Here is a 19,939-nt window from a genome sequence, read left to right on the forward strand (position 1 = left end):
CATGTAATGCACATATAAAAATGTACATATTTAATAGTGTCATGTAAGTGTTAAGTGTTAAGTGTGGTTGTTCTCCTTGATATTCACAGCGGTGATGGCTGTCACAAGTAATCAATATGGAATATCTTTGCTCATAATAAACAATTTTTAAACTCATTATGCTGTGAGAAAAGAATCCATTCTTTCTTTTTAATAAGCCTTTAGATTCATTAGATCGACTGGGTTGATGATAAACTGCAGTATTTCTCGAATCTATGAGACTTTTCCCGCCCCTCTTTCCGGTTGGGGGGTTCAACGTATAGACAGAGCTGTAGAAGGCTGTCAGCGCCTTATCTCTGTGGTTAACCATCCTGAACAGCAGATGAACAGGCACAGACAGCCGTACTGATGACTTCACAGGATCAATTCCTTATTGTGATGGAAAGCTAGCACGGCTGGGCTCTGTATCGCCTCTGACAATCATCTGTCAGCGGTGGCGAGATGGCTTTTTGTGTCCTGTCTCATTGAGCGCAGCGCAGATAGTGCAGTTTAAACATAATAACGGAGATCAAGAGACACGAGTGAACCAGCAGACAACTCCTTCTGTCACATACAATGGACACAGGAAGATAAAAACTCTTATTTTCCTTTCTGGAGCTTGAACATATCCTACACTCGGCACATAAGAGATGAGAGAACTGCCTTTGCATGTTCCTATTGTTTTTTTATTAGCCTCTAAATATTAGGGGCTACTTGCTCGGCCTTGCTTGTGTCTGTCACTGCAGCCGAGGAGGCCTGACCAGCAGGATAAACACTAGGCTCTCATTTCCAACTCTGGACAGCTCTCTAATCTTAACCGGGCCTCAGATTTATTGCCACTCGTAACCAATGAATATAGATGGAAAATGGCGGGAGTGGGATCCTGGCGTTCTCTCCTCAGCCATGAAGAATATGTACAATACCTTTAATGTATTGCCCCTGCTTGAGGTTGGACGGAACGCTACGTAGTTTATTGGCGACAGTGTTATGAGGGATAAGCAGCAGTAAAACCGAATCTATACAGATACATGGGGTTTAAATCTGAACAGAGGCAGTCTGTTTGGCAAAATATCAATTCTGCTGGGAACACTGAGTATTCTTCCAAAAACTCTCTGCCAGTATTCGCAGACACAGTCATACTAACCATTCAAACTGGGGTTCACCCCCCCCCCACACCCCACACCCCCCCAATTATTTTTGTTTTCACTTTATTTATAGATTTTCAATATAACATATAACACAAGAATGTGCACAAAAACATTACAGCAGCAGTTCTATTTCAGACAACAGATGGAAAGAAAAATAAAAAAGTGTACCTTTTTCAGAGAGAATTACAAATCATGATAATCTTAGAGGTCTTAAACCTGCAGGAGGCAGAATATTTTTGGCGTTATTCGGCAAGAAATCCGTTATAGCGTTTCAGCATATTGTAATTCAAGTGTTCTGAGAGAAAACTAGACTTCTGCACCTCCTCTTGGCTCTGTTTTCAGGCTTTAAAAACTCTAGCCTTTGACAGGAGACTTTGGCCAATCACAGGTCATTTCAGAGAGAGAGCGTTCCTATTGGCTGTTCATTCAACGGAGGCAGCTGTCAATCACTGGCAAACTCTGATCAAACTAGGCAGCACTGATCAACTATGAATCAATATTCTGTTACTGCAATGCCTATTTATTGCGTAAAATGTTTTCAGAAACATCTTGTAGTGTACTGTTTAGCTGTAAAATGAAAAAGATTATTCCAGCTGGTGGGCGGTGCTTGGTATTTCCTCAACTGATCTCAAAATGGCTACCGGGTCACAAACAAACAGAATATTAATTCATATTTGATCAGCGCTGTCTAGTTTGACCATTTGATTGGAGTTCGCGAGTGACTGACAGCTGCACAGAGATGGCAGGCTCCAGCTCGACTGTGATTGATTGTTTTCCTCCAACTTGTGAAATGCCATTAGGAGCACCGGAGGAGACCGGAGGATGCAGAGGCACATGATTTTTATTTTTTTTTAGAATACCTGTCTCATACACTACTGTCAGGACATAGTGACCGTTTTATAAAAATAACTTTTTTTAATCATATTTGCTCCAATTCTACCCACTGCAGCTTTAATAGAAGTAAACAAGATTAAAAAAAGTCAATTATAGACAATACAAAAAATAAATAAAAATAATAACATCTATCCAAATGAATCCAATTAGACGTCTAGCTGCTGGAGAAGCAAAGGCTACTGAGTTAGCCTGTTGTTTGGATAAAGACATGTCCTTAAACTGTAGAGCCTGTGTCGGGACCAAATACAGGAAGTATGGACTCGTTCAAGAACGGACCTCCAAACCTCGTCTGACAATTCAACTTCTTAGTCATTTTCCCTATGACACTTAATAATATCAAGGGATGGGCATTTAATGGTCTCCCCCTGTATTTCTTTATCATTTGCTGGTTCATTCCGTCTCTATTTGTAAATGGATTTGTGGGGCAGTAATTTACCCAACATCCGGCTGGGTTTACTTGCTTCTGTCGGACACAGGAGTGGATTAATATGCTTGCGGGAGTCCTTCTTTCTAATCCAATCACAGACAAAATACACGTTTGGGAATCACTTCCAAATCAACTCCTCTAACTGGCTGCACTTCAGATGTGACCTTAAATGTCACTGCACATTTCCTCCTGCCACAGTTTGCAATGTGTAAATGGATGTCAAACCAATTTCACACTGAAATGTCAGGGTAGTGGCTCAGGAAGTAGAGCGTGCGGGCCACTTATCAGAAGATCGGCGGTTCGATCCCCGGCTCCTCCAGGCTGCATGTCGTAGAGTCCTTGGGCAGTAGATTAGATCCAGATGGGCAGGTGGCAGCTTGTATGGCAGCCTCTGCCATCAGTGTATGACTGTGTGTGTGAATGGGTTAAATGTTGGCATGTAGTGTAAAGCACCTTGAGTAGTGGGAAGAGTAGAAAGGCGCCATACCAGTGTATGTCATGCAGTACACAATAACTTGCAAATTGTACATTCTATAGATGAACAATATCTCAGTGTGCTCATTGTTTGAAATCACTGCACGTCGTGGAAACGTCACATGGACACTCTGAAGGCTTTAGAAGTCATTCCATGGCATGTGAGAACAGATTGATTTAATACTGAAATGATGCAGGTAGTTCGTTAGTGACTGATCCCTGCATAGACCTGGAGATGCACACAAGCACGGAGCTGGGCGTCCTCAGAGAGATCGGTCTTGGTACTGTGGGAAAAGTGCTGAATGCTAAACAACAGAAAGACGGTGTGAATGCAATTTTAAATTCAGCTTTTTTTCCCCTGTCTTTTCAAGTAGAATATGTGTGTAGAATATGAGTGATATACCACACATATTCACAGAAATCATAGCTTTGGAAGGAAATGGGTAAGAGGATGATTTTAAACAACAAATTTCCTACTTTTTATGTCTGTCGATTGTACTTGACAAACTATATTGGCTCAGTTATCAAGTTATTTTTTTGTATACTGAAGTACAGTAGGTAGGAGTAGGAGTAGGGGAGACCAGGGAGTGCTATAACACTGGGTTAGTTTTAACACTTGTCAATTTGACCAATCAGAAAAGAGCTGCAGTGATGTCATCAATATCGTACACTCCCATTTGCTTTTTGAGCTACCAGGAGAAGCGGCATGTCTATGTGAGCAACATTATGGATTTTAAGATCTAAAAATTGATTTTCAGGTAAGAAAGTACATTTTGTTTTTATCAAGATTATTTCCCCCCTAGCATTCATTGTATTGTAGATACAGAGTTTGACTTACATAACCTTAAGTAGCAGTTTCTCTAGTTTAATTCGATGCTTTGCATTCATGATAATTTCAAACCCACATGCTAAAACAGGTAGCTATGTAATAGCTGCTAGGAGTGGGGATAGTTGTAACAGTTCATTAAAAGTCAGTTCTGGGCCCATAAAGCCTGCAACCATGCAACCAGGTAGAGTCATCTACATTTGCCACCACTGTGACAGCGATTGAAGCCGTTGGGCTATGTGACATGATTTAAAGTTATACAATTTATAAGAAATAAGTGTTTCACTTTAAATTGTTTACTTAATTCAAAACAGTGTATTCTTTATTGTTCAGTAGAGTTCTTGCATAAATTGGGTAGCGTGGATCTTATTTCAACAAATTACCTCTTATTGTTATACATCTATCCCTAGTAAGTGTTAAAACCCAGTAGTGAGGTAGGTTGTACCAATGGAACTCTTTGCATTTGGTATTAACTCACATAATGTGTGATTGTGAAGTAGACGTCCAAGTGAGTTTTATTTGCAGTAGACAAATATGGGTACCGTGTATCAAAGTTTGAGAGATCCAGCATGAACAACCACTGAGTTACTGATGCTGAACAAAAGGTGTTAGACTACTATCCCTAAAGGTCATCACATCATCTCTGGTTATATTTATTCGATCAAATAACTGTGAATGTGAAAGAAAAGCATACCTGTAGGGTTTGAATGAGAACGTATAGCATTATTATCTCCATTACGTCCATGAAGTTGTTGTTTAGTAGCTTATTTTCCATACTGCAGCTTAGCTATCCCAGTCTGCCCTTGAGCCGTGGACTTTGCTGGGGCCAGAATATGCTGAAATGCTGATGTAAAGCCATTTGACATGTGTTTCATTCAGCCATTTTACAGCTTGCTGGATCTGTCTAGAGGGACATTTCGACTGACCTTGTCCCACAGCCTGCAGAGAGCGAGCCAGAGCAGAAGCTCTCCTACTCTCATCTCCACTAAATGTTATTATAAGTGCATAGAGAAAGAACGGAAATACAAAAGGGAAATAAAGAAATATAGAGATGTCAGCTAAAAGCACATTGAGGAGAACAACTTGGCTCTTTTTCTTGTTATTAAAAATCTAAAGTGCTGAGATATTACAGCTCCAGAGCCATCTTCCCAGCAAAACACAAACATTGCCGCATACATATGCATGCATTTGAAAATGGGCTCTTTTCTTTGATTGTTTCTATTAAGACAAACAACATAATGTGTAGAAAATTGAGACTTTTATTACAAATTTAGATCATGGCTACACCCTTAGTTGCTCAGTTCAATTTGTTGTTTTTTGAAACTCTTTACCACCGCCAAGGCCAAGGATCTTATTACCTCCGCCAAGGCCAAGGGCTTTGATGGAGGTTAAGTTTTCATCGGCGTTGGTTTGTTTGTTTGTTTGTTTGTTTGTCTGTCTGTTAGCAGGATTACTCCAAAAGTTTGTGATGGATTTGAATGAAATTTTTTGGAGGGGTAGGGTGTGGCACAATGAACAATCCATCACATTTTGGTGGCGATCCGGATTGAGGATTTCTTTTAAGGATTCCGATCAGCCTGAGCATTAAGACCACAGGGTATAACACATGCGCAGTGTGACTGATGACGCGTTGATGACGCGTGACCCCACCTTCTTCCTTCTGAGAGCAGGGAGATATGTGTGTGGATGTGTGATGAGACTTCGAGGTGCGGGAGCTGCCGGCCGTCCGAGGTGAGAAAGAAAAAAGCGGTAGATGACGGGATGAGAGACAATGTAGTGTAACGTTATACAGACATAACCAGACAGGCGATACGTTACACGGAAACACACCGTGTTAATAATAAGCCGACCACCTCACGGTACCACCAGCTGTGAGCTGTGATCTGTTTTTAAAGTCAGGCACCTTGGCGGAGGTCTGCACTCTCCGAGTGCCAGTCTAGTTTTAGTGTTATTTTTGGTTTTATTTTGGATATAGATTTGGACTGTCAAAGTTAACGCGATAATAACACATTAACGTAAATTCATTTAAACGCCACTAATTTCTTTAACGCATTAACGCAACTTGCGATTTTTAGGTTGTAGCGGGCTCAGTTCTAAAGCTAACGAATCCATTGGTACCAACTATGTCATACTAACTTCTCACGAAGGAGGCTAAATAACACACTAAACTTATGCTAAATGTTTGGCTAGGAAAAACTGGCATGGCCATTTTCAAAGGGGTCCCTCGACCTCTGACCTCAAGTTATGTGAATGAAAATGGGTTCTGTGGGTACCCACGAGTCTCCTCTTTACAGACATGCCCACTTTATGATAATTCAAGTCAGCACACTGACACACTGACAGCTGTTGTTGCCTGTTGGGGCTTGAGTTTTCCATGTTATGATTTGAGCATATTTTTTAAAACTGAATGCAGTACCCGTGAGGGTTTCTGGACAATATTTGTTATTGTTTTGTGTTGTTAATTGATTTACAATAATAAATATATACACATATGCATAAAGCAGCATATTTGCCCACTCCCATGTTGATAAGAGTATTAAATACTTTAACAAAATTTCCCTTTAAGGTCAATTTTGAACAGATACAAAATGTGTGATTATTTTGCGAAATTTGGATTAAATATTTTAATCGATTGACAGCCCTAACATAAACAAAACTAACACAACGACTATTAAACATTCACTATATGGTATGATGGCCCTGCTGTCTGCTTATCACAAAATATGAATACATTTCTGTAATTCCAGGTGTCTTGTGTAATGTTTTTGAGATCAACACAATTAGTAGCCACTAGTAAACAAACTGTTTTTGTTTCCAGTGTATAATCAGTGTGTCAACACTTGGCCACTTCTGGCAAGAGTAGTTCTACACAGTCCACACAAATTGCACTGCACGAAATTTCCCCTCTGTCCCGTGGTGGGCCACCATCCAATCTGCCATATCAAACAGGGATCTAGAAAGCAGCTGACTAAGAACCGAAATAATGCCGTGTGACAGCCCAGTGCTTTCGCGGGCCTGCCAATTGTTTGTTTTCGTGCTTCTGCTTTGTCATCATGGCTTTTCTAATCTCTGCCACAAAAGGCAACAATAAACCGTGGAAGGCCCCAGGCTCGGCCGCGTGCGCGGCCGCAGCCAGGGGGAGGCTTTGGGGGCTATTTCGCCACCAGCCTGCGCTGTGCTGCGTTTAGTCTAGCATGAGACAACCAAGGGTGAGCACCCGAGTTTTCACACAATAAAGGTGCCGAAGGGGACCGAGCACTCCGGGGATACCACCGACCCACGGGAGGGAAGCGTGCCACCATGTACAAGACCAGCTACCTGCACGAGGTGCGCAAGGAGAAGTTTGAGCGTTCAGATGTCTTCGATGAGGAACCTTCGGACTCTGAATCCTCTGCGGGCATCTCAGCCATCCAGGGCTGGGAGAGCCTCCAGGAGCTCAACAGCCGCTTCGCTCGATACATCAACCGGGCGCGCGTCCTGGAGCAGCGCAACGCCGTGTTCCGCAAGCAGCTGGAGACGCTGCAGCGGATGGAAGAAGCCAGCGGGCTGGAGGAGGCCTTCACGGAGCAGACGGACGTCAACAGGCAGCGCATCCGGGAGCTGTCCTCTGACCACTCCAAGCTGGAGCGAGAGCTGAGGGATGCCTGCCGCATGATGGATGAATTCACCAGCAAGTAAGAGATCATCCCTCTTCAGGGATGGAGTGATTAGAGATATATAGAAATGTTCTCAGAGTTAAGAAGAGGTGTTAAGAATCTTAATCCTAAAGAAGTGCTGGTTCTCAAAAAGAAGATGATTATCAGCCATCAGCAGGGAAACTATAAATTAATAGATAAACAATGTCAGAATGGATGCAATCAAATGTATCAGTTTCATAGTTATCATATAACTTGATAAAAATCAATTCATTCTGAATACGGTAACATGTTTGATCATCTTGAAACAATTGACCCAGAATAAATGTTGAATTGAAATAATGGCAAATTAAAGGGTCAGTTCACCCAAATCACTGAAAAAAAACACATTTTCTCCATTAATATCCATGAGTCCATTAAATATAATGGAGGCAAATGGAATTTAATTTGTAATGCTCATGTCAAGCAGTATTTTGAAAGAAAAATGCTGCAACATTTCTTTCCAGAAAGAGTCTCCATGTTACTCTGGGTAATCCACTGCGACTCCATCTCCTAAAAATTACGTTCCCATACAACTAAACTGCATTCTCAATTATATTTCGAGGGAACTATTTTCTCCCAAATTAGGGTCACAGTTTTAAACACGTGGTTAACGTATGGGCACCACTTTCTGGTGGGCGCTAGTCGGCCTCTATAAAAAAAAACAATTTAAATGCTGGTGGTCGCCCTTCCACATTTTCTGCATTGAGGTAACAAATTAACAAATAAATAAAAAAAAAGAAAGAAGTACACTTTTCAACTCTGTAACTCTATTCCTCACACTTTTTCATCTGCCCGGCCACAGTTTTTTGTTAATATAAGTGTAAATTGTAGTGAAACTGACACTTATGCTATGATAAATACAGTTATCTATGAAAATAAAAATCGTAATTTCTGTCTTAAAACCATTGTGATGTCTGATGTGTGTTGCGGTTTAGGGGGCTGGGATTAGACTTCTGGGAGGGTTGAACCTTAAACCTAAACCTAGAGCGGCACCAGCACCTATGGTGTCGGCTCCAAATCTTTCACCTAGGGCACCAAAAGGGCTAGAGCCAGCCCTGGTTTCACACAGGATAAGAACAGCGGTCTCCTGGGTGAAAGTCCCGTGTTTTGTTTGACCCTTCCCTCCACTCTGACCAGCTCCGGACTTACACAGACTTTGATTAGAAACGTATTTGTGATATGTCAAAAACAAACATAATCTGGGGAAAAAAAATTCCCTCCAAATGTAATTGACAATGCAGTTTTGTTGTTTGGGAACATCATTTTTAGGAGACTGTTCACAGAAAACACTGTCAGCAGTTTTAATTGGGACTATTTGTTTGGTTGAAAGACAGTTCCAGTGAAAACTGTTCACAATGAGGTCTGTGAATTATCCAGAGTAACTATATTTCAATGCTGTGAGCGCCGCAAATGAAGTTCCATTCACTTCAGTCATATTGATGTGGTGTCGTGGAGAGTTTTGTAAGTGTTTTTGTAATTTAGATTAACTAACCCTTTAATTACAACGACCTATAAAGACGGTGTCATCATCTGTCTTTAGGCAGCAAAGCAGCACTACATTATTGATTGAGTTGAGAGGAATATTGACCAACGCTGGTTGGTCTGACACATTACTAACACAGAGGTGTCGTGCTTCAAGAAATCTGTCCTGTCTCACTGCGAGCACACAACACAGACATGCAATAAGAACATAACCAAAGTTGTTTTATATTCCAGATATAGAAATGAATGTGATTATCAAGAACAGCTTCGGTGCACACTGGAACAATTGAACAAGGTACTGTATGGATTCAGTTAAGTTTGTTTACACACTCATACAAACAAATGAATTGTATTTTAATTAGTCTGCATCAGAATTCTCCAACCTGTGCATGTGAAACAGCATAAAATGATGGTCTTTTTTTAAAAAGTAATGAGTAAATCAAATGAGATATTTTTACTACATTGGTTTTGTTGTATTTTAGACATAGTGATTGAGGAAGATACAGAGATTTCATTTGCATTTTAAGTGTGAAAGAGGGTTTATGATTGCTGAATAGAAAATATCTAACACAATTCATTTGGATTGAACATACCAGAGATTGAGAGTTTACTTATTTTTAGATGGCCAGTTTTGACACTGAAGAGTTGTGTAAGACTGCAGTATGTACTTCTGTGTTCTTTGGCTCTTGATGAACTCAATGCACTTCACACTGAACCTTTCACAGTTTGTTCCCTGTGGGTCCCCATATTGTTGTTTGTTCTTGTCCACTGCTGCAGGAGGCTGACAGTTCTCTGCTGAGAAACCTGGAGTACCAGATCCAATCCCAGTTCCTGCAGGATGACATCAACTCCACCAGAGATAGACACAAGAAGGTCAGTGGCTCTAATCGTAAATCATGAAAATGAAACTAACTTACTGTGCAACTCCGTGGTCTCAAACAACTCCTACGATACAATACAGATTTTGGATGGGAAGCCGAAAAAACGTCTTTTAATAGAACCTCCTACTGTTCAGGAAATCCTAGTAGAAATAGTTCCTTAAAGGTACAGTGTGTGGGATTTGGCGGCATCTAGTGGTGTGGTTGCAGATTGCAACCAACTGAGTACCCCTCCTCTCCCTCCTCCCTTTGCAAGACTGCAGTAACGTGAGCTGCAAAGTGCAAAACCGTGGTAACAACGTTCACCTCGCTCAGAGGCAATTCTTAACATAACAACACTACTTTAGGAGCAACGGAACTCAGGTGGCGGCTTGAGGTACCACAGTTTTGCACTCTGCAGAAATCAATTGGTTTGTCAGTGGCCAAGTGGAGACTGCTGTGGGCTTTATCAGTGCATATACAGTATATCAATATGTTTTGATTATAGAGTGAAGATACACACAGGACAGAAATTACACAATTGCACTGATGCTCACATTATAGTAGTCCTTATCGATGGCGTTCAGAAACAGGACCCGTAAAAGCCACTCACAGAGAAATGGCTTCAATAATGCCTTTTCATCAGTTCATATTGCACACATACTGTATTGCTTTTTAAAGGGCGACCGCATTTTGAAATCGTACCTGTATTGTTGTTTTCGACAGTACCCTTGATCTCAAGGTGATATATTTTGTATGGATTTATTGGATAACTCCCACTCGGTCATGAAACCCAATTCACATCAAAGAATATTAGTTCAGAAAAAAGTATTTTAGACCACAGCGTGTGTCTTTCAGCCTGTTGCTTTTGAACACTCCTGACCCTCAGGCCGCTACTCCTCCAATGACAAAGTGTTAGGATGTACCTGGGGCTTTTAACAACAATTTACCTTCTGCGAGGAAAGGATTACAGAGAAAATGTAACACTGCTCCTAACAGGTACTGACAGAAAAGACAAAAACTGAAATATTACCCTCTGTGCAGTAGAAATAGCTTGAAGGTGCAACACAAAATACTGAGACAAAAGACTGTACATAATGCATCAGGCGTACTTTCCACAGTCTTTCTGCCCTGAGCTTTTCCCCCCTTTTTTTATTTCCACCCAATACTCCTTTTGAGGATGCATTAATCCGTGACTCTGCAATATTGAGAAAGCATATCAAAGGGCACCACTGTCTCTATATTATGTGGGAAAGAATAGGGAGTCGTCTCACATGAATATCGGGCTTGTTGGTCCTGAGCTTTGAAGTATCCCTCTGGAGAGAGGAAATATATCTCTTCTTTATTAGGGAGTCTGAGATCACGCCTGTACAAATGGATTTTAAAAGAAACTCCCTTTGCTGTGAAGAAAACGCCAGCAACATTTATAAATATGTCTCAGCTAAGTGAAAGCCTTTTTTTATTGGATACTTTAATTCTCTCACCCAAGAGCGAAGTAAACAAGCAAGTAAGTGGTTCGACTTTGCAAAATGGTAGCTCTTACAGGGATGTTTTTCCTTTTGCTGAGTTGTATATTTAATGTTTTCCTTTAATATTATCTTCATCCACAGAACCTTGCAGAGATCCAGACCTATGTAAACATTTTACAGCAGATCAACCAGACACTTCCCCTTGCTCCCAATGTGTCAGCGGGCATCTCCGAGGTGAGGTCATTGATGTTGTCACTGTGTGTGCGCTGAAGTCCCTTGGGGTGAGAAGGTGGTGTTTGCATGTGTGTGTCAGCCCTGGCTACGTGTCTCAGGTTGATGAGGTTACTGGCTCCCCAGTCCAGTTGGTCGCCTGTGCTTCTGCATTCGTCTGTGTTTTACCATGCGTACGTGTGGGCGTGCATGTGCGAAAAAGCACAGCCACAGTCAGTGGACACATGGACAGGCCGGCAGTGTCAGGACACATAATGAAGCGAGTGCCAGGGAGAACGGCTGTGCATGCAAATTTTTTGAGGGGAACTGTGCCAGCCGTGAGTGGCATTTGTGTAGCATATTGGAGTTTTATGAATACGAACATTTCTCAGAGGCAGAGCTGCTCTGGATGCAGAAATTGTTTAATTGGTTGAGTTTAAATCTCAGTGGGCAGAGACGAAGAGACACGCCTCCTGGCTGCTGTGCTGAGCTGAAATCCAATGACAATATGACAAAGGAGGAGATAATGTTATGGAACTATTTAATAGTCCAGCTGAATCTATAGGGGTTCAAACCATGGACTGTATATAGATGGACGACGCATCTCCACTTCCTCCCAATGTACAAAAGTGAAGTAAAAATATGTCAGATACGGGAGCTGCCATATTGAGATTTTGACAAAATTTGGAGCCAGAGGCATCGCAGTAGTGATCGGGGAGCAGGAGCTGCGGTATCGAGGTCCCGCCCCCACATCCGCCCGAGCCAATCACAAGCCGAGTACAGCCGCAGCTCGCTAGCGTGAGCCACCAAGCTGCTACGTTAGCAGCGCAGTAGCTGTTTGGCTAGAAAGACACAACAACTAACCGTAATATCTCTATAACTACATTTATGATCAAATGGACACATGTTCTATTACACAGACTGGTGATGATTATGGAAGGTTAAAGTGACATCTCCTTTCTCGTACAATTCCCTAGACTCCGGCTCCGGCTACGCAGAGCAGCTGTCAATCACAGCTGTCAATCATGACATCTCACCCCCTTTTGATAGCATCAAATAACTAATTAAAACCAAACTTATCAGAAAAATGAACACTCGAAAACATACATCAGCATGTTAAGAACTACCTAGAATGACAGAAAGAATCTTTGGGAAAAATGTATTTGACGTGTACTATGACTTTTTAGTTTGGCCTATGTCCCATCCACTAACATGGAGGGGGTGGGACTTATGACCTATAGTGCAGCCAGCCACCAGGGCGCGATCAAGATGAGTTACCTAACTATGTTTATTGACTTTAAATTTCAGTCATTGATGAAATTGTCATCTTAATTTCACCCCTTCTCGACTTAGCCCAAATTCATACATCAGCTCTTAAGGATAGATAGCAAAAGGTGTAACTAATTACATTAATGATCATCAAGTTTATGAAGCGTAGGCCTACTGACTGCAAATATGACATTCAATTTCACAAACTTCATATTTAGTTCAATTATTTATTTGCCAATATAGCAGGCTTACTATGCTTTGGAGATTTGGACATCACAATTTAGAATAAAATTAGCAGTAATGATGCATCTCAAACTAAAATGGAAATGAGAATAGGAAGTCATTATTGGATTTTTTATTTTAAATTGGTCCAAAACGTAATAATGCTTCACACAAGAACACCCTGCTGCCAATAAATGTTTGAATATTATAAACTCTATGATCTAAAATGATTTGAAATGCTACCAGGTGTAACGAGTAAAGCTCTAACGACAGCCACTTGCCTCACATTTATCATTGTTAATTTTTATATTAAACAGTTAGTGGACACATCACTGCTGTTTGCAACACAATTGTTATATTGCCCTAAATTAAAAAAAATCAATCAGTGAAGCTTTTAACACAGTTTGACTTCAGAAAAAGACTTGACTCACGGCTGTGTGATTCTCTGTATGAGTCTGTGTGTGTGTGCGGTGCTTCATGCTGTAAAGACCCACTGCTCTTGTCTGCATGTTCTCATTGATTTGTGCTCAATGTGTGAAGGAACAGGAGAAGCTGCTGGCCCAGAGGAAAGTGCCAGGGCTGCAGAGTCAGCTGGAGGAATATAAGAGCGCCCTCTGTCAGCTGCAGGCCCAGAAACACCGCCTACAGACTGAGGTGGGTCACACGGTCACCATGACAACAGGAGGTTTCACGTTAATTACATACATCACATGTTTGTTTTTTTAACAACCAAGCCAGTATTTACAGACAGGCACATTGAAGAAGATTTCTCAAAGGAACCAAATGTATTTCCATTAGAAGAAAGACAGACACCACTAAGACCAGTCCAAGCTCCGGCTCTGTTGATTGATTGATTGATTTCTTTATTTCAGTGCACCCAAAGTGCCCAACCCTCATGGGTTTCCTTCCCAAAGCACAACTCAAGTTTTTCCCAGTCATTGAGCAAAAAAAAAGTTTTACTGTCCTCGTAGACGGGACAGTAAACCAAAGAGTGAACCTTATTCTTAATTTCACCGAGCTCACACAATTTTTTGTTCATTCCGTCTGCTTTAACAAAGACTTAAATGATTAAAGGACCAGTGTGTAACAAATTGGGGGATCTATTGGCAGAAATGGATTATTATGTTTATTACTATGTTTTCTTTTGTGTATAATCACCTGATAATAAGAGTCATTGTGTTTTCGTTACCTTAGAATGAGCCGTATATAATTTATATACATCTCTCCAACACGCTTGGCACACAGGAGAGGCTTCAGTAGATTGCATTCTCCTCACCTCACCACTAGATACCGCCAGATCTTACACACTGGAACTTTAAGTGACTATTAAAATTAACAATTAATTTTCTGTTAATCGACTAATAGATGAATCAACTAATTGTGTCAGCTCAAATTTTTTTATAAAAACCCATAGGCTGTGATTTATCTCACTATCCAAAACCGGCTCAGAAGATAACTATTAGCCTGATAACTATTAACACACATACAAAAAAAAATGAAAAGGAAAAAATACAATTACAAATACTTGAAACAATTGTTTACTTTTTGTTTAGTCATCATACAAATCAGCAATCAGTTTTTCTAAAAAAATATATTAATCACACTTGGTGTTTCTGTTTCAAGTGACAAATGATTCTAGGTTTGCATATGCTTTTAGAATGATTTGTCGAGGGGCATTTTCATTTTACTTTTGTCATTTCACTTTGTTTTATAAGTTAACGAATAATAACTACTTACTGAGCATTAGCAAGGCATTAAATAGGCCTTCACCCTGCAGCCATAATGTTGTGCTAATAGTTACATGCTACCACTAGATGACAGCCATGACCACCTTACGACAGAAGGGTAATTATAGTTTTAGTGAAGGCAGTGCTTCCTCATAGGAAATGAGAAAAACTGGACTGCTTCAGTTCAATGGAATAAAATACCACACAATCAAATTTAGCGCTTGCATTAATTTCCAAAGTGAGTGTTTCTTCACTTCCTACAGGTTGTGACTAAAGACATACCTCTGCTATCTGCACAAATGGTGCTCTTCACTCTGCTTATCTTATGCACCATATATCTTTCATCTATTTGGAGGGTTATTGTAAGCCCTTATAGGATAGCATTATTTTACAGCAATAAATTATTCTTTTATTTCTCTGAAAATACAGTTTTCCTTTGTACAATTTTTTCATGAAATGCTGAAGAGTTAGCTCCTGCGTTGGACAAAATTAAATTCTGCTTTTATGTTTGTCCTTGTTTATGATTTTTTTTCACTTCTCACTTTCATTAGCAACACATACTGAACTAGTGTTATTATTAATGGCATGTGCATTGCACCGTTAAATCCCCTTAAGGGCCTTTGTCATTTTATCTAAAATAATGATTTCTTAATTAATCCTTGCCTCTGTCTCTTCTCTCAGACTACAGTGTTGGAGCAAACCATCAAAAACACACAGGAGACTTATGACGACGAGATCCAGATGTACAACGAGCAAATTGAGTCTCTGCGGAAGGAGATCGAGGAAGCTGAACGGTCCCTCGAGAAGTTCACCAGTGAATGTCGCCACCTGGCCATGTACGAGACGTCCCTTGAGAACGAGCTGGAGAGGTACAAAAGGATCATCGAGAACGAAGACAACAGGTAGATTGCCTCCACCCTCCACACACACGGAGACACACTCACACACTCAGTCAGGCATGCAAGGCCTGGCTGGGAAAGAGGTTCACTTCAGTCAGGTTAACTATGAACGAGGAATGGAGTTCTTCACTGAAGGCTGAAATAATTGCTGAGAAACAGTAATTTTGACCCACATTAAATCCAATATAAATGTAAAGGCAATACACAGCGCTTTTACATGACCACATTATGACCAGGATACATAGGTTTAATCATAAAATTAAAATTAACAAAAATGAGGTTAGTCTCTCAAGACGGACGCAGGGCTGTAACCAAACCTTTATACATTATCAACCCCAGCACAAATGTTTGACTAGCCACTAAAAAAGCTGCAAAACGGTGTGAATATATTCCTTTTTTACACTTAATTAAAGGTACAGTGTGTAAGATTTGGCGGCATCTAGACTGTGGTAATGTGAGCCACCGAGTGCAAAACCGTGGTAATGCCGTTCACCCCGCTCAGAGGCCATCCTTACCATAATAACACTAATTTAGGATTAATGGAAGTCAGACAGTGGCTGGTGGTATCGTTACAAGAATGTTGGAGAACTACGGTGGCCTTCATGTAACATAAACACGTGAAAGTCTCTCTCTAGAACCAGTGTTTGGGTTGTCCATTCTGGGCTACTGTAGAAACATGAAGTGAATCCATGAAGAGGACCCGCTCATTCTAAGCTAACGGAAACACAACAATTCTTAGTTTCAGGTGATTATACACTAATGAAAACCAAGCTATGAATATAATATTCCATTTCTGCTGATAGATCCCCCGAAATGCAACACACACAGTGTTCCTTGCACTTTTTTATCACCCAACATGAAGGTCTAAATGCTGTTTTATGGCCTTTTTTCACACATCCAAGAGGTACAAAAGGATCATCTTGTACCTCTTGACAAGCACTTCTTTGTGAAAAAAAAAAAAAAAAAGGTTTAAAGCTATGGACTCTAAATATCAGAATTTGCCTTTAAAAACACCATGAGTAATCTGAGAGTAATTGTAGAATGTAAACTCCTCGGTTCGTTCATTCACATGCTGTTGCAACTAGGTTAATGTAGGGTGCAGAATCAGCCAGCAGATGGCACTGGGTGAAAACAAATGTTTCTTCTACTGCACCAGCACAACAACAAGCACAGTGTTTTTTTTTCATGTCAGATGTTTATGTTATTTAAAGTTACCTGTTGTTTCTTTTTCTGAAAAATACAAATTACAGATTTCCGTAGATTTGCCTGCATAGCAAAGCTGTTGATTGCGTGGCTGCTGCATGGCTGACATTTCACTGCTCTCCTTCCTGCAGGTTGAATTCAGCGATAATTGGCACTCCCATTACCCTGTTCACCACTAATTACCGCTACACTCACACACCCACTGCATCGAGCAGGGGGAGAGGTAAGGGCACCGTGAGCGCATCCCAGCTGGTTTACATTGAGAATCACCATTCAATGCACATGCAATCAGCTTCCATTTGTAGAGACGGCTGTCTCTTAGAGATTCAGTCTTACAAAACAAGGTCTTTATTGTCTTTAGCATCCCAGAACATTTGAGTGTGTTGTTGCATGAACAATTTTGGTCTTTTTCTTAGTTTACCAGTTTCAGATAGTTGACTTGTGGCCTCATTTGTGTCCAGATATCACCCAGGCTATCCAAGATATCACCAGCGTCAAGCCCCGCCAGAAGATCCTGGCCAAGAAGGTCCTGAAGAAGAAAGAACTGACCCCGAAAGATGTGATGGACAGCAGCCAGGAGGAGAGAAGCGGGGGAGCCGCTGGCGAGGCTCCAGATGAGGAAACGAAGGGGATTCGAGTGCAGGAGGAGAGGGTGAAGAGGGAAGAGCAGAGACCTGTGTTCACTGGAGTGTCTCCACAGGATGTCCCGGACGGAGCTCAGATCAGCAAGGCCTTTGACACTCTTTGTAACATCGTCAGAGACAGAATGAGGAAGTACAAGAAGCCTGAGCCAATCGCTGACTTCTACACCAAGGGCCGTTACGTCCTCGTCACCGGCGACGGCAGCTACCCAGATCCGTGCTTCTACTCCTCCACGCCATCAGCCGGCCACATCTTCGTCACCATCAGAGATGGGATGATGCCTCCCTATGAGCCTTACGGACCCATCACACCCTCTCCTGCACCTCCACCTCTACCTCCTCAGCCCATAGTGGACCCCAGGCCTCCCAAGCCTCCCAGTCCCACCCCACCCTCTAATGGAGGAGGAGGAGGAAAGGACGATGATAAGGGTGGGAAAGGAGGTAAAGGTAAGCATAAGAAAGGAGAGCCTCAACCTTACTCCATAGATCCGACCCCAAACCCTTCACCCCCCGGCCCCAAGGATCCCACCCAACCCGATCCCAAGAAAAGCCGGGATGGCAACGGCCCCACTCCAAAGCCTGCGCCCCGCGGTGCCAGCACCAGCTCCAGCTCCAGTTCCAGTACCAATACTAGCTCTAGCTCTGGAAGCTATACCCCAGAAGCCATGAGCTACGAGAAGCTGGAGGTGGTGGAGTCTGTGGAGAAGTTCTCCAATGATGGCCGCAAGGTTAAAGGTTACGAGGAGACGTCCATGGTGGTGGAGACCATGATCGAGAAGTCCAGCAAGAAGAAACATTGAAACCACGTCACCTGAGTCAGTCAGCTCCACTAGGGTCCTTACATGGTTCCTCTAACAAGAAGACAATACTGATAAACACCACTCAAATCCTCAAAGTGCTGTAATGAGATCAATATGTTTGTCTCTGAGGGAAACCAACCATGCTTAAAGACCAACTACACATTCCTGCTCTGATATTCAATGCTCTTCCATTTGCTTGCAGTCTCTGGTCTTGCGTCCAGAATACGTTTTGCTGGTTCCATAAGTACTTCCGTTGTTGTTCGACTTAACACCCATGCTCATGCCAACGAGTCCTTTACTGTCTGAAAACTTGGGACAATGAAAAAATGAAGCTCCAAGCCACCAATAAAAATGAATAACAAAATAAATAAATAAAAAACTGAGAAGTTGTGCCACCCCTCTGAACTCTGTCTTAGAACTCCAACTCTCCCCTTTGAGCCCATTTGTTCAATTAGATGCCACTACCTGCCCTCAGCACAATTTTGCTGTGTATTAATTTGCTTTGATATATTGAATAATAAAAACAAAAGATTCAAACATCAATGATACCTTGTTCTGCTTTTAGACAGACACTATGCACCAAGCACCATATTTGATGGGTCATAACAGACATTTTATCTTATAGTATAGTGATTACATGGCTTTTAAAGATGCGCCTATACTTTTGGTGTATGTAACAATGAACACAGTATCCTTCATACCCTCACTCAAGGGTTAAAGAGTCTTATTTTAAGTGCACCATCCACAGGAAACTCATTCACTTTTTTATGTGACCTTGAGTAGTTCACAATGTCCCTTGCATTTAGTAGCTATGACCCAATCTGTCTCCAGAAAGGATAGCATAGGAAGAGGAAAAGAAAAACACTAAGATGATCTCAGATATGAAAGACGGAATGAGCAAAAGATGTCACAGAGGATTTGTGAGAAAAAATAATAAATATTTGACCTCATTAAGCTAAGCCTGCTTAAAACAAAATATGTTTGAAAGTCCGAAGAGAATAAAAATGGTGAATGAAAAGAAGAAAACAGAAGGGTGGTTATAGTCTCCTTACTGTAACAAAGTGTTTGTGTACTTCTGAGTACTCTTCTGAGTATCTTTTATCTGTTAATTCACTTAAGTGTTTTTTATAACAAGTATTGAATGTGCTCCTATTGGCCGAGTGTCAGGGGGTGCGAAACACACCCGGGCTTACACAGAAGGCTTCACAAAAGCGCAGCTATTCAATAATAGTAAGGACCACTTTGTTATGGGGTATGGTTATGGTTAACATTATTGTACCTTGTTATAGTTAAAAAAAGGTTGCATCTACCCTTGTGTATGTATTGTTGTAAGTATGTATTTTTTAATGGACTTCGAGTCTAAAAGATAGGTGATGGAGGAGGACTTCGATGCACGAGACTCACAGCATGCCGTCCATACAGGTGAGTGAGTACAACAACACAGTAATACAGAGGAGGGCGTCAGCATCCCTCCATTGCATAGCAACGAAGTGTTGTGTGTGCACGCTAGTGGTGTGTAAAATATGTGTAGCTAGCTTCTACTTTGCTCATGTGTGTTTAGTCACTCAGTGGTTCTCAACCAGGGGTCCGGGGACCCCCAGGGGTCCTTGAGGGAGTTCCAGGGGGTCCTCAGAAACATGGGGAATAGTTGTTTTTCCCATATTTAATTCACTATATAAGTCAGCCCAATAAGTAA

At 41.4% G+C, this 19,939-nt stretch overlaps 1 protein-coding gene across 2 annotated transcripts; it reads left to right on the top strand.

The window, feature by feature from the left end:
• The first annotated feature begins 6,905 nt into the window (after positions 1-6,905).
• LOC119495343 (filensin) lies at positions 6,906-18,786 on the top strand. 2 transcript variants are annotated; one of them, XM_037781726.1, is made up of 8 exons: positions 6,906-7,461; positions 9,181-9,241; positions 9,724-9,819; positions 11,414-11,506; positions 13,520-13,627; positions 15,382-15,602; positions 16,934-17,025; positions 17,264-18,786. In XM_037781726.1, exons 1-8 carry the CDS (start codon positions 7,088-7,090, stop codon positions 18,241-18,243), a joined length of 2,025 nt encoding a protein of 674 aa, XP_037637654.1. In that variant the 5' UTR covers positions 6,906-7,087; the 3' UTR covers positions 18,244-18,786. The 2 variants fall into 2 exon arrangements, with proteins under 2 accessions (XP_037637654.1, XP_037637653.1); XM_037781725.1 differs by having other exon boundaries at positions 6,907-7,461; positions 13,514-13,627.
• The last annotated feature ends 1,153 nt before the right edge of the window (positions 18,787-19,939 follow it).

The sequence above is a fragment of the Sebastes umbrosus genome, chromosome 10, assembly GCF_015220745.1.
Source record: "Sebastes umbrosus isolate fSebUmb1 chromosome 10, fSebUmb1.pri, whole genome shotgun sequence".
NCBI classification, from domain to species: Eukaryota; Metazoa; Chordata; class Actinopteri; order Perciformes; family Sebastidae; genus Sebastes; species Sebastes umbrosus.

Coding starts and splice junctions, on each gene's coding strand:
- LOC119495343 (XM_037781725.1), top strand. CDS start 7,088: ATGTACAAGACCAGCTACCTGCACGAGGTGCGCAAGGAGAAGTTTGAG. Junction 9,242..9,723: donor CACTGGAACAATTGAACAAG/GTACTGTATGGA, acceptor CCACTGCTGCAG/GAGGCTGACAGTTCTCTGCT. Junction 13,628..15,381: donor AACACCGCCTACAGACTGAG/GTGGGTCACACG, acceptor CTCTTCTCTCAG/ACTACAGTGTTGGAGCAAAC.